Source organism: Arvicanthis niloticus, chromosome 16 (genome assembly GCF_011762505.2).
Source record: "Arvicanthis niloticus isolate mArvNil1 chromosome 16, mArvNil1.pat.X, whole genome shotgun sequence".
Lineage (NCBI taxonomy): Eukaryota > Metazoa > Chordata > Mammalia > Rodentia > Muridae > Arvicanthis > Arvicanthis niloticus.
In genome coordinates this window covers 59275749-59290168 of record NC_047673.1, presented here as the reverse complement: position 1 = coordinate 59290168, position 14420 = coordinate 59275749, and the positions used below count along the sequence as shown (strand labels likewise).

At 53.5% G+C, this 14420-nt stretch overlaps 2 protein-coding genes across 7 annotated transcripts in view; one reads left to right on the top strand and one right to left on the bottom strand.

The window, feature by feature from the left end:
- The first annotated feature begins 583 nt into the window (after positions 1 to 583).
- Positions 584 to 9816, top strand: Tmem161a (transmembrane protein 161A). 3 transcript variants are annotated; one of them, XM_034520724.2, is made up of 12 exons: positions 584 to 670; positions 2590 to 2693; positions 4385 to 4465; positions 4720 to 4817; positions 4974 to 5055; positions 6207 to 6358; positions 7467 to 7527; positions 7632 to 7775; positions 7867 to 7980; positions 8094 to 8268; positions 8396 to 8492; positions 8845 to 9816. In XM_034520724.2, the coding sequence occupies exons 1-12, from the start codon at positions 668 to 670 to the stop codon at positions 9099 to 9101; spliced, it is 1368 nt and encodes a 455-aa protein (XP_034376615.1). In that variant the 5' UTR covers positions 584 to 667; the 3' UTR covers positions 9102 to 9816. The 3 variants fall into 3 exon arrangements, with proteins under 3 accessions (XP_034376615.1, XP_034376614.1, XP_034376616.1); XM_034520723.2 differs by having other exon boundaries at positions 4899 to 5055; XM_034520725.2 differs by lacking the exon at positions 2590 to 2693 and having other exon boundaries at positions 626 to 670; positions 4899 to 5055.
- A 1707-nt stretch (positions 9817 to 11523) lies between these two features.
- The window catches only part of Slc25a42 (solute carrier family 25 member 42), a 29110-nt gene continuing 26213 nt past the window's right edge, over positions 11524 to 14420 (bottom strand). For all 4 annotated transcript variants that reach the window (XM_076914326.1, XM_076914327.1, XM_076914328.1 and 1 more), the window contains one exon: positions 11524 to 13550. In XM_076914326.1, coding sequence (XP_076770441.1) covers positions 13243 to 13550 — 308 coding nt within the window. In that variant the 3' untranslated portion in view covers positions 11524 to 13242. The remainder of the gene's footprint in view (positions 13551 to 14420) is intronic.

The following is a 14420-nucleotide window of genomic DNA, read 5'->3' as shown; positions in this document are numbered from 1 at the left end:
TGGTTAATTGATTAGGAGTGAGTACTACTTTTGCAGGGAACACAGTTCAGTCTAAGCCCTCTTCTCAGTCTGTAAACACCCACATGTATCTTTAGGTTCAAAGGATCTGGCCCTCTCCTCTGGACTCCGAGGACTGCAGCCACGTGCACATATCCACAAAATACAGACCTGTACTAGAAAATAAAACGAGCCGAGTAGTGTGGTACACAGGTCTTTCTTTAATCCCCAGCACTCAGGAGGCAGAGGCAGGCAGATCACTGACTTTGAGGACAGCGTGGTCTACAGGGTGAGTTTCAGGACATAGGGTCTTGCGCTCTCTCTCTCTCTCTCTCTCTCTCTCTCTCACACACACACACACACACACGCACACGCACACGCACACGCGCACGCGCGCGACAAGGGAGAAAAGAGAAGTTACATAGAGACTCTGTCTCTCACACACAAGGAAGATAAGGAAGAAAAGAAAGAAGGAAAAGACAGCCGACCAAAAAGCTCATGCTCCAGCTAGAACTACAATTTCCAGCATGCATTGCGCACACTCACCTCATTCTTAGCCCGATGACTGACTTCCCAGGATGCTCGTCAACAGCATCCTGTCTCTAATTGGCCGAGATCCCTCAGCGCTCCCCGCCTCCAGCCTAGTGCCAGTGTGTGCCCGGGAGCGGACATGGTGAGCAGGCCCTCTGGGATCCCGGGGCGGAGGACGGCCCGGCCGAGCTGAGAGGGACCCCCGAAGGCTTCGAGGCCTCGCGGGCTATTGGAAGTGGCGTGTAGTCAGTGGTGCAGGGTGCGGTGGGAGGTGAAGCTAGGGCTCTGGTCTGGGGTGCGGGAGCTGGGATTGCAGTTGTCTTTGCTTTCTTTCTAACAGGGACCCATGTAGCCAGGGTTGTACTAGAACTTATTCGTAGCCTATGGGGACCTTGAACTTCTGATTCTCCTGCCTCCGGAGTGCTGAGATGACAAACGTGTGCCACTATTCACGACTTTGTGTTTTTCTTTTAAAATATTTTTTAATTTTTCATTATTTTATTACATTTATTTATTAAGTATGTGTGTTTTGAATGTATGTCCGTGCATCACGTGTGTGTGTGTGTGTGCTGTTCTTAGAAGCCAGAGAAGACATGTAGGATTCCCTGAGAATGGAGTTAGGGGCTATGATCTGCCAAATGGCTTCTGGAATTGAACCTGTGACCTCTGGAAGAGCAATCAGTACTCTTAACCACTGAGCTATCCCTCTAGCACCCCGCTCCATTTATTTTATTTATTTACCTATTAAAAAATTATTTACAAAGGGTCTTACCCGTTGGTGTTGATGGACAGTGATGGCAAACGCCTTTAATCCCAGCACTTGGGAGGCAGAGGCAGGTGGATCTCTGTGAGTTTGAAGCCAGCCTGGTCCACAGAGTGAGTTCCAGGACAGCCAGAGCTACACAGAGAAACCCTGTCTCAAAAAATAAAGCAAAACTATATACCAGCACACCTAGCTCATGGATTATTTTTAATGACCAACTGGTTTTAATATTAATTTGTATTTCATGTTAATTGGGTATGATGCCAGAACACTGGCAGGCAGCTCTAGTGGCATGTAGTGTATATAATTAGATAATTACAGAAATTATCACTGTGTCAGGCAGGGAGCCTGACTTAGCTTCCCGCTGAGAGATTTGTGAAGCTGGCCTCTGGATTGTTGCTGGGCTGTAGTGGAGAGCTGGCATCTACTCATTTGGGTGGGTGCTCTCCTAGCATGGGCAAGGCTCCATCCCTGTACTGCACAAGTTGGGTGTGCATGCACACCATCACCCCAGCACTCAGGAAGTGGGGACAGGAGGGTCAGCAGTTCAGGGTCACCTTCAGCTACATTCTGAGATCCAGACCAGCCTGGGCTATAGGAAATCAACCTGCCTGCCTGCCTGCCTGCCTTCCTTTCCTTTCCTTCCTTCCTTCCTTCCTTCCTTCCTTCCTTCCTTCCTTCCTTCCTTCTTCCCTCCCTCCCTCCCTCCCTCCCTCCCTTCCTCCTCTTTCTCTCTCTCTCTTTCTTTCTTTCTTTCTTTCTTTCTTTCTTTCTTTCTTTCTCTCTCTCTCTCTCTCTCTCTCTCTCTTTCTGTAGCCCTGGCTGTCCTAGAACTTATTCTGTAGACCAGGCTGGCCTGTCTCAGCGATCTGTCTGCACCTGTTTCCCAAATGTTGGGATTAAATCCATGATTAAACACCAAGCCTGACATCCTTTAAACAAATAGTTGGGTGTGTCGGCTCTGGCCTTTAATCCCAACGTTGGTGAACCAGAGGCAGGTTGATTTCTGTAGGTTGGAGGCCAGCCTCGTCTACATAGAGACAACCAGAGCTCACAAAGCAAACAAATATATTCAGGGAAAGGGGTTCAGGACTCTGATGGTGGAAGCAGGGGTCACAACCAGGTTAGCTGCTGGGGACGGCTAGGACTCTGAAGACAGACTCCGGCCTCACACCCCGTGTCTTCTGAGAGAAACAACAGAGCCTGAGGCTGGCCCTCCCCACCCATCCACCTTCTCTATAAATAACCTGCGTTACTTCAGGGAACTTGAGACTTTCTGACTAGAGCTGCCCCTTTAGGCGGTCCTTGGAGTGCAGCTGGTGGTGACTCTGTTCACTGCCACCCTCATGCACAGGATGGCCCCACACTGCTCCTTCGCCCGCTGGCTGCTCTGCAATGGCAGGTAAGGTAATGTCCCGCTTCCAGTGTGGCCCTGCCCAGGTCACCTAGTGCATGTTGCTTCTTCCATTATAAAATTATTATTATTCTTAATTATGTATAGGTGTGTGTCTCCATGTGTGGGGTTGTGTACTGGTGTGCAGATACCAGGGGAGGCCAGAGAGGCAGGCAGTTGTGAGCTGTCTGGTGTGGGGGCTGAGAACACCGCCCAGGTCATCTGAGGAGCCCCAAGTGCTCTTAACCACTGAGCCATTGCTTCAGCCCTTGGTTTTGTGGTTTTTAGACAGAGTCTCACACTGTAGCTCAGGCTGCTTGTGAAAATGTGGCAATCCCTCTGCCTCAGCCTCCTATCCCCATTTCAAAACAGATTTCTTTTCAGTTGTGTGTCACATGTGTGTCTGTGTGTGGTTTGTGCCTTTCCTAAGTGAAAGTTGCCAGTTATGATGGTTGTGGACTGCCCACCACGGCGCTGGTACCTCGAGGTGGGGGTGGGGTCACCTAGAACAGCAAGAGCTTTTAACCAACCACTGAGCCACCTCTTAGCTGTGGACAGTTTTTAAACTTTACTTTGATTTGTTCTTCCTATAGTGTGTGATGCTTAGGTGCCTGCCCTGGCACTTGTGTGGAGTCAGGTTGTCAAGTCGGTTTTCTCTTTCCACCTTAAGTAGTAGCCTCAAGCATCCCGGCTCTTAGATATAGTCTCTCATAGTCCTGGAACTCACAGAGATCCATCCACCTGCCTCTGCCTTCTGAGACCTGGAGTCTAAAGCACGCACCACTGTTGATGTTTTGTAATGCGGCGGCATGGTACCGTCGTAGGTGGGGGTGCCTAAGTAGGCCCATGAGGTACCAGCCTTACGACCAGTTAGTATAAAGTGAGGTATGGGACGGGGTAAGAAGGGAGTGGAGGCAGAGAATGGGGACAGAGAAGGACAGAGAAAGAAGGGAAGAGGACAACATGGGGTTTGGAGACAGAGAGGGAGAGGGAGAGACAGAGACATACACGCCAGTACCTGGCTGTTGGCTGTTGGGCAGAGCCTAGAAGAAATGCTAACAACTATAACTATGCCTGATGTCTTTTTTTTTTCTTTTTAAAAATTTATATGAGTACACTGTAGCTGTCTGTCTTCAGACACACCAGAAGAGGGCATCAGGTGTGAGCTAGCACGTAGCTGCTGGGAATTGAACTCAGGACCTCTGCCATCTCTCCAGCCCCATCATTTGATGTCTTTAAAGTACACCTTGGATCTGTCTTGATAACAGAGCCTCCCCCCCACACCCCCACTCCCCTCCTGGCCTTTTGTAATCCAGCTTTCTCCTGCTCTTCCTGTTTTGGCAACCTGGACCCTTCTGAGAATACTGTTGGAGTGGCTTCTCTTCAGAAGAATGGCCGGGCCCGGAGAGTCAGCTCACAGACTCTTCAGCCCACAGGGCGTCCTTAACTCTCAAGGTCCCTGTGGTTGGATTAGTTCCCCTCATTCCATGTTCCCAGAATCCCCCTAACTTTGGGTATACCCATGCACCCTGGTTCATTTTTCTACAGGGCTGCCCCCACCCCAGCTCTGCCCCTGCCCCAGCTCTGCTCCCAACCCCACCCCAACTCTGCCAATGCCCAATGATCTATTTTCAAGACCAGATTCAGGTTCTTTGCCTCACGCCCCTAAGTCAAGCTTCCCTGACTCTTTTCTCCCTCAGTCTGTTCCGGTACATACACCCGTCAGAGGAGGAACTGCGGGCGCTGGCAGGGAAACTGAGGCCCCGGGGCAGGAAGGAGCGGTGAGTGACTCCCACTTTGACCCCATGGGGCCCAGGCAGGGCTATGCCCTCCCACTTTCGGGCTGCTGGGCATGGTGGCAGCAGTTAGCATCTTGCTGTACTCCTGGCTGTTTGCTCTGGCTGGCCCTGTGTCTAGCCTGTCCTCACACCTGAAGTGGCTGGAGGTCTTTCCCAGGCCATCAGCACCCAAGCTTTCTAGGAGCTCCAGAGGAGCTGGCTGTGGACCTTGGCTCTCACTGTCCCTCTGTGCTCAGGTGGACAAATGGTCTTCATGATGAGAAGCCATTGTCAGTGCCTCGAGATGCCCATTTCCAGCTGGAGACCTGTCCTCTCACTGCTGTGGATGCCCTAGGTAACACCCAGCCCGGTCCCCAGTCCCCTCCTCAGCTGCTGGGGGGCCTGGAGCAGGCAGCTGAGGCTCCTGTCCCTGCAGTCCTGCGGTTCTTTCTGGAATACCAGTGGTTCGTCGACTTTGCTCTGTACTCGGTTGGTGTGTACCTCTTCACAGAGGCCTACTATTTTGTGCTGGGCCCAGTCCAGGAGACCAACATCGCAGTGTTCTGGTGCCTGCTCACTCTGGCCTTCTCTTTGTATCCTTCCCCTGGCACTTAGCATGTGGGCGAGAGGGACTCAGGGCCCAGCTTCCCTGTCCCTCTAACTTACTGTCTATGGGATCACCTACTGTGCCATATTCTGTCCCAGAGTCGGAGGATGCAGGCCATCCTGGTTTTGAACTCCTGGCTCACGCTCCAGCTCTCAGGTGACAGGCATTCATCACTATACTGCTACACTTTATACGCAGTCTGGTTTTCTTGTCCTGGCCCCGCTGTGTGGGTTCCTGTCTCTGAAGGTCTGTAGAATCAGGAAAACCAGGGACAGCTTCCTGGCATTTGGCTCATCTTTCTTTCTTTTGTTTGTTTGTTTTTAAAAACAGGGATTCTCTGTGTAGCTGTCCTGGAACTCACTCTGTAGACCAGGCTGGCCTTACACTCAGAGATCCCCCTGCTTCTGCCTGCTGGGGTTAAATTTGTGAGCCGCCACCGCCAAGTCCATCTTTTTGCTCAAACCTTCTAGTATTTACTTTGCATCAAAAACCATGTCACAAGGCTAGCTTGGAGTTTGGAAAGACCAGTCCGTCTGCATTAAGAACAGAGGAACATGGTGAGGTCCCTAGTCTGAGAAAGCACAGACCCCTTGAGGGATCACCTGGCCACCAAGTGTTCTGGGTATGAGTTTGGGGAAACATTTCATAGTTGAACCTTAACCAGGAGTTGCATCTTAGGAGACTTCTGAGGTTAACTGATGGAGATACTGTGTGTCTCTGGATCTTAAATAGTCTACCCTAAGCTGCGCACAGAGCTCTGTGCAGGCGAACTTGGCTGAGAAAGGATGGCTGTGCCTAAGCATGTAGGAAGAGGCCCCCTGGATTCACACACAAGAGGCTGGGTTCTGCCCCAGGCACTGTCCCCTAAGGGGGGAAATGGCTTCTGACCTCTCCACAGCATTCAAATACTACCTCTGCCTGGGCCTTCCCTAAGCGCCGCTGCCATGGTGAGCTCTGATTGGCCACAGGTCATTAGGCCTCCTCCAACCAAACACCAGTACTCCCAGCTTACCTGATCCATGTCCCAGGTTTAAACTGTAGGCACACAAGGCCAGTTCCTGCAGGGTTATCTGTGCCCTGGAGAGGGGGGTCTGAAGAGGGTTCAGCCTGGCCTTGGCTTTCTTAACCCAACCCCAGCAAGGTGTTCCTCATGGTGACCCGGCTGTACTTCAGCACCAAGGAGGGCGGAGAGCGCTCAGTGTGCCTCTCCTTTGCCTTCCTCTTCCTCCTCTTGGCCATGCTGGTGCAGGTGGTGCGTGAGGAGACCCTGGAGCTGGGCCTGGAGCCAGGTAGGTGTGCTCCTCTGTTGAGACCCAGGTCACTTTCTGTTTCTTTTTCTTTTTATTCCATTTGAGACTGAGACACACTCTGTGGCTCTGGCTGATCTCAAACTCAGAGATCCTCCTGCCTTACCCAAGTACTGGGGTTAAGATTGATCTGTTATTACTGTTTTTAAAATTTTATTTTTATTCCGTATGTATGGGTGTTTTGCCATCATGTGTGTCTGTGTACCAGGATTCTGCAGTACCTATAAAGGCCAGAAGAGGGCACTGGAGTTACAGCAGCTTATGAGCTATATAATGTGGGTGGGGGCTGGGAATGTGGGCCCCGTGAAAGAGCAGCCAGGACTCCTTACTGCAGAGCCATCTCTGTACCCCTTGTTTTTGTTTGTTTGTTGCTTTTAAGATTTAGTTATTTTATGTATGTGAGTGCTATATCTTCATGCATAGCAGACCAAGGCATCGGTTGTGAGCCACCATGTGGGTGCTAGGAATTGAACTCAGGACCTCTGGAAAAGCAGGTAGTATTCTCAATGATTGAGCTACCTCTCCAGCACCCCGGTTTTTTTTGTTTGTTTGTTTCAAGATTTATTTAAAATTTTTATTATGTGTATGTGTGTACATGAGTGCAGGTGCTATTGGAGACTAACAGAGGGTGTTGGATACCCCAGAGCTATAGTTACAGATGGTTGTGAACAACCCTATGTAGGGCTTGGGAACCAAACTCGGGTCCTCTGGAAGAACGTCCTGTGCCTTCTTCTCTGAGCTGTCTCCTCAGCCCTAGGTTCTGTTTCTTGAACAGTCCTGCACAGTCTAGTCCTAGCAGGCTCTGTGTGGTTCAGAGACAGGGTGCCTGTGCATGTGGGAACCCTGGGCTGTGTTCCAGCACAGGAAAATACAGGCACAATTAGGATAGGTTATCTGGCCTGGGGCTTGGGCCAGTGTTTCCTCTGCAAGCATGAAGATCTGAGTTTGCACCCATGTGGAAAGTAGAAATTGGCTGTCCATGCCTGTAAACCCTGTCACTGGGGAGGCAGACACAGGTGGATCTGAAAGCAGAAGGCCTAGCTTTGGAAACCATAGCAATCGACACCACTGGAGCCTCTCCTCTCCCCAGGCCTGGCCAGCATGACCCAGCACCTGGAGCCTGTTCTGAAGAAGCAGGATTGGGACTGGACGTAAGTCCCGAGGACTAGATCTTGGGGGTGGGTGCAGGTAGGAGGGTATGTAAAGGCTGAATCTGACCAGTTGTGGGGTTCCTGAGACCATCTCTTCTCTCCAGACTCCCTGTGATCAAGTTGGTCATCCGCCTTGGACTGGTGGTGCTAGGCTCCTTGCTAGGTGCCTTCCTCACTTTCCCTGGCCTGAGGCTGGCCCAGACCCACCAGGACGCGCTGACTCTGTCTGCGGACCGACCACTGCTACAGTTAGGCGGGTTTCCTGGGGTGGGGTGGGGTGGGAGCTGCGCTAGAGGCTGGTGGCCAGGAGCCTGGTCCCATTGTGATGCTCGCCCCCAGGCTGCTCCTGCACACCAGCTTCCTGTCGCCACTGTGCACCTTGTGGCTCTGGACGAGGCCTGTTGCCCGGGACTTCCTGTACCAGGCACCCATGAGGAATATGACCTTCTCTGTGTGCGTGTTGTGGGGCGCTGAGGGACCTGGGGTGTCTGAGGCCATGGGCTGGAAAGATAGTGGCCTGGGGAAGGAGGGCTCACCCAAGCTCCCTGCCTGCTTCACTCTTGTAGACCATCGGAAGGGACTTTCGACTCTCTGCGCCTCTGGGTGCTGGTATCTCTGTGCCTCTTGCGGCTGGCAGTGACCCGGCCACACCTGCAGGCCTACCTGTGCCTGGCCAAGGCTCGAGTGGAGCAGCTACGCAAGGAGGCTGGCCGTATTGAGGCCCGTGAAATCCAGCAACGGGTGTGCACCCCGAGTGGGATGGTCCTGGGTGGGATAGTCCCAGTGCTGGTGCTGAGGGGTCCTGGTTGCAGGATCTCTGCCCTGGGAAGACCACTCCCTCTACAGCACCCACTGCCTCCCCCATCAGGTGGTTCGGGTCTACTGCTACGTGACCGTGGTGAGCCTGCAGTATCTGACGCCGCTTATCCTCACTCTGCACTGCACACTGCTGCTCAAGACTCTGGGTGAGGGGCTGGTGGGAAAGAGGGTATGGCCAGAGGGTAGGAACAGGTCTGATAAGTTCAGATAAAAGTGGGGGTGAGATGGGGGGGTCTCTGTGTGAGGGCAAGGTTGGCAAGTAGAGGCGGGGACATGGCCTGGTAAGAGTGGGGCCAGCAGATAAAAGTGTGGGCAGTGTTTAGGAAAAACTACAGTTAAGACCTATATGCAGGGAGGTTGGAGGCAGGGCCAACAGACTGGGGAGGATGGAGGCCCCCTAAGACCCGTGGGATGTAATCTTGGTGCGGGCAGGGTATGAGAGTCTCTAGACTCCTGCCATTATGTCTCCACCTGTAATTCCCTTCTTCACTCTTGCAGGCGGCTACTCTTGGGCCCTGAGCTCTACTCCTCCTCCACTGGCCCCACCCCAGCCCTCAGAGGCTTTGATCCCTGCAGACCCTGCAGGAGATGAGGCCCAGCAGACTGTTGCCCAGGTTGCAGGGATCCTGGGTGGCCTGCTCACCCCCCTCTTCCTCCGAGGAGTGCTGGCCTACATTATCTGGTGGACTGCTGCCTGCCAGCTGCTCTCCAGCCTCTTCGGCCTCTATCTCCACCAGCACCTGACGGCCTCTTAGCATGAAGGCACTAGGCTCGAGCATCTGATTCCTGCCCACCAGGACTGGGACTGTCCCCTATGTGTGTGCCTTGGTGCCCCTAGATGACCTAATGGTTGGTGTGGGGACTCCTGACCATCTCTCTCACCTCAGTGCCTAGATCATGAACCCCTTTAAGCAGTCTCCCCTGGGCCATGGTTCCCGAGTGTGTGTATGGGAGGCATGTTTAACGGAAATATCCCAGAGACTGGGGAGATGAGCAGGGGAGACCTGGACGGTGAGAGGGGCCTGGGAGAGAGCGGTGCTAGCAAGGAGGTCAGAGGAGAGAGCTAGGGGTGGGACTCTGTCCCAGCATCCACATAGCCCTGGCATCTGTCACTATCACCAGGAGGGAGAGACAAGAGTCTCCAAGCCTGTCTCTCCCCAGCTCTCTTGGGAGGCTGAAGCAGGAGGGTTGGCCTAGACTAGTAACAAGACTATGTCTGTAGAACAAGGGGGAAAAAAGGGAAGGCATGAAGGGGGGGAGGGGAGATTGTCACCACCCCCCAAAGCTGTGACGGTGACTGCTGTCATGGATTTTGAGGCCTTGGTGACTAAGGGTTACCTCCAACTCCAAAGTTGTCCTTTTGCTATGACTTAGTGTGTGTACATGTGTATTTATGAGATATGCATGACCTCCTACATATGTAAAATGTGTATTGAGAATAAAAAGGAGGGCTCCTGCATTGCTGCCTTACCATGTGGCCAGTGTGGTCTGATTCAGTCATGTTCCAGAGCCAGTGCTCAGTCATAGCCTTGGGCCTCCAGGTCTCACTGTGGGGAAGATACCTGGTCTCTGCTTGTGAACACAGGTGCTGTGATACAGTAGGTACATGTGTGAGAGCAGAGATCAGAGGTCAACTTAGCATGCAGATCCTGGCCTTCGACCTTGAGACAGGGTCTCTTGTTTACCCCGAATCCCTCAGGTCGGCTGTCCAAGCTTCAGGGAGTCTCTGGTCTCCTTCCCACCTTGCAGTAGGAGTGCTAGGATTATAGACTTGTGCTGCTGTCCCACTTTATGTGGGTTCTGGGGACTTGAACTCAGGTTTTCATGACTGCAGCAAGTATGGCTGACATGTGTGGTATGAATCAACAGGATTCTCTGGAAGGTCTATCTGGAGTCTCTGCCTCCCAAACCTACCCTGACAAGGGCTGTAGGAGCTTGTGGAAGTCCCAGGGGACTGGGGGATGGGCAAGGAAAGGCTCTGCTCTGTGGATTGCAAATGTAGGGCATATGCCTCATAGGGTCGCGCCTCAGACACTTGGCTGAGGGCTGACTGGGGCCTGGACTGGGGTCCGGCAGCCGCCTGTTTGCAGAGCATGGTGGAGCAGGGCTGATGACTCCAGAGGCCAGCAGTGCTATGCAAGAACTAGAAGCCAGCCTGGATTATATATTTGAGATATGTAAATAAATCTGAGGCATTTTGTTGTTGGCAGATTTAGCTACATGGTTACTGTATGCCTGGATCGATGTCTCTTTTATACTGGCAGAAGAACCCAGGGCCTTTTGTATAGCAAGTGCTCCACTGCTAAGCCACGCCCCCAGCCCCTCACTGGAGGATTCTAGGCTGGGGCTCCACCCCTGAGCCACGCCCCAGCCCCCTCACTGGGGGAGTCTAGGCTGGGGCTCCACCCCTGAGCCACGCCCCCAGCCCCTCACTGGGGGATTCTAGGCTGGGGCTCCACCCCTGAGCCACGCCCCCAGCCCCCTCACTGGGGGATTCTAGGATGGAGCTCCACCCCTGAGTCACGCCCCCAGCCCCCTCACTGGGGGATTCTAGGCTGGGGCTCCACCCCTGAGCCACACCCCCAGCCCCTCACTTGGGGATTCTAGGCTGGGGCTCTACTGCCCCAGTCTAATTATCCATCTTTGGCCATCAGTTTCCTCCCCAGTAGCCCATGTCACATTTACATCTGTGAACAGAAAGATGCACAGAGCGCTCAGCAACACACCTGCACTCCTCAGCTCCTTCACAAAGAGAGCCATGGGGCTGGAGAGGTGGCTCAGCAGTGAGCACTGGCTGCTCTTGCTGATGCCCCAGGCTGTGCAAGCACCCCAGATGGTGGCTCATGATCATCTGTACGTCTAGATTAAGGGTCTGCTGGTCTTCTCAGACACTAGACACGCACAGTTATGGATTCCTGCAGGCAAAGCACCCGTACACAAAATGCTTTTTTAAAGTACCAAATAGTGGCCATGTGGAGGTGTAGTACACCTTTAATCCAAGCACTTGGGAGGCAGAAGCAGAGAGGCTAGCCTGGTCTACAGAGCGAATTTGAGGACAGCGAGAAACCCTATCTAAAAAAATTAAAAACAAAAGTGCTAAGTAGCTTCACCCTGTTTCAGGGCTGAAGTTCATAGAATGGGGTGGGGGAAGAGCCAGAGTCGAAGCAAGAAGCAGGAGTTATTTAAATTTTTATTAAATATACTCTGTTGGCACAATCTTCAAAATATATAAACATTATATATAAACAAAGTGTCTTCATGGCATCAAAATAGAACTCCAGACTAGACAGTGACCATGGAGGAGGGCAGCCACAGAGGCAGAGAGCCCCCAAGCCAGAGCTACTGAGGAGTATATGGGGAAGCAAGATCAGGGACCCATGCCACCCTCACTTCTGCCCAGCCAGTTGCCCGATGCAGGGCTCGAGCCAACCATCTACATGGTACTACCTGCTGGGGAGGCCCAGGAGCCTCAGTCACCTCCAGCCTCTCCATCCCAATATGGGGCCAGGCAGAGAACAGAGTGGGTGGTACACTCACAAGAGGACAGTGCCTCTCAGCCACCAGAGGCTGCCGGGATGCCTGGGACATGGTGGGGTAGCCCATCAACATCACGGAGGCAGAGATGGCTGAGCATCACAGGCACAAGGTAAGAAATACAGAGTGAGCACAGACTGCAGCAAGAACTGCCAATGCCACCCTGCTCAGGTCCTGCATGTGACCCGGCTGCCATCAGCTGTAAGGATCAACAACCACCTCTCAGCCAGAGCCACATTGCACAGGGGAGGGGTTTTATGTGCAGACCTTGGGCAGGAGAAGTTGAAAACTAGAAACTAGAGGCAGGAGGACCGCTGTAAGTTAGAGGCTAGCCCAAATAACACTGAGGAACAGGATAGCCAGGGCTTCTGGCTAGGACTGTCTCAAAGACCCTAAATCAAGAACCCCAGATACCAGGAAAGGCAATGGTTCCGGTGACACCTAGGGAACCCCAGGGGGTTCTCCTTGAGTCAGCTGGCTGGTGGTCCCTGGATACCCTGGCCTTTCCCTACTCCCCAGGCCATGGATACGTCTGTACTCATTCACACAGGAAAAGCCACCCATCTTGGGGCTTCATGTAGCTTGGCTGAATGACAGCCCCAGTGGGTACTGGGCCCACAGAAGGCAGTTTCAAGAGCTTAAGCCCCACCTCCATGAGCGCTGTGCATATGCAAGGCTTTGGGCCTGCATACAGCCTGATTGGTGTGCTTTGGGAGACATCCACATGGGTGTCTCCAGTGGGGTCTAAACTTGACCCCCCCCCCCGGCCTGGTGGCCATAGGGCCTCCTGGAAAGGTTACAAGCCAGGTAGTCAGCAAGGGTCAGGTGCAGCCCTTGGGAATGGGATGGGCACAGTGCTCTGGGGAGAAAGCTATGTGAGCAAGAGCAGCCATGTGTCACCTGGGAGAGGATGGATGGGCATGGTGGAGGTCTGGGGGACACAGGTACAACCACCACTGAGCAAGCTGTGACCCTCCAGTGTGTGACTTTAAAGGAATAGCCATCACATCTGCAGGCCAGGCACAGTCATTGCAAGAAGGGATGGGCTCTGAGCCCAGTGTGCCAATGGGCACTAGAATCAGCAGCAGGTCAGAGGACACAGGGCCAGGAAGTGCAACGGACCCATTGGGGCCTTTGGGTAATGCCTCAGGAGACTCACCAGCCACTAGCAAGGAACTGAAGGGAGGGGACAGCCAAGATCCATCATCACAAAGTCACACCCTGAGGGCCAGCACTTCGCTATGGGCCCCACAGCCCCAAGCCAGGTCCCACCCTCCTGCCCATTCTCAAGGTCCCACAGGGCTGCCAGCACACAGCTGCACACCCTTGATCTGACAGCTCACCATCCACTGTTGTGTTAGCCTAGCTCTGCAGCCGGTGCAGCAGGATCTGCATGAGGTCAAAAGTAGTGAAGCTGATTCCCACGGCAATCGGGCCCTTCAGCCAGTTCATGCTCAGGCCCTTGTAGAGGCCCCGCACTGCGCCCTCCTCACGTACAATGGAGCGTAGCGTGCTCAGGATGGAGCCGTGCTGGTGGCCTGTGACACCTGCTGTCTGCATGCGCCGCCGCACCACGTCCAGAGGGTAGGAGGCCGACTGCCCGATAAGGCCAGCACAGGCCCCGAAGACCATGCGCTCAAAGGGGTAGGGCTGCGGGCGGCCACTGTACTCTGCAGGGCAGAGGGCACATGAGTGCCACACTTGCAGAAACTAAGGCCCCGCTTCCTGGCCACCCGTTCTTAGTTTTGATGCTGGAAATGAGACCCAGGGGCTCATGCATGCAAGATCAATGCCCTGACCACTGACCACAAATCCTAGCCTAATATAACACAAACTTTACAACAGTGAGACTTACATGGTGGCCCAGGCTACGTGTCCAGTAGTTCCCCCTCACCTATGGGGGTACAGGACCCCATCCTGCAGTTTTCAGTGCCCATCATCTGTGGGGGGTGAATCCCAAGATTCTCCCTGGATGCCTGAGCCCTTAAGAACATAGGGCTATACAGTCTCCTACATGACAATATGCCTCTGCCTGACGTCAGTAAGCTAATGAGGGCTGTAGCCATGTGCAGCAGGGACAGCTGTGTGAATGTAGTCTCCATCTCAGTGTCCTGCTGGGGACTTTGGGACATCTACGGCTCCATCTAAAGCCTCAGCACAGCCCACACTACAGGAAAAGAGCAGACGAGCCTCTGTGGAGTCTCAGATCATGGCGGCCAGGAACCAACAACCACCTGCTGCAGGCACAGCACAGGCTCACGGAACCTCTGATGACAGGTTCTATTGTTAGTTGGTGTTCTGTGACAAGAGTGTCACTGGCTAGCCCAGGCTAGCCTCCACCTCCTGCCCATCCTTCTGCCCTGGCCACCTGAGTGGGACGGCAGGCATGAGCCAGCACACCCAGCTAGACTGAAAGGGTCCGGCACCCTGCGTCTGTGCTGTGTGCAGGCTTTCTTCTCGGCTTTGTTGCCGGCTGAACACAGTGTGAACTCTGTGCCCAGCATCTCCGCATCCAGGTGGCCTGCCTTATTGCCGAGGGC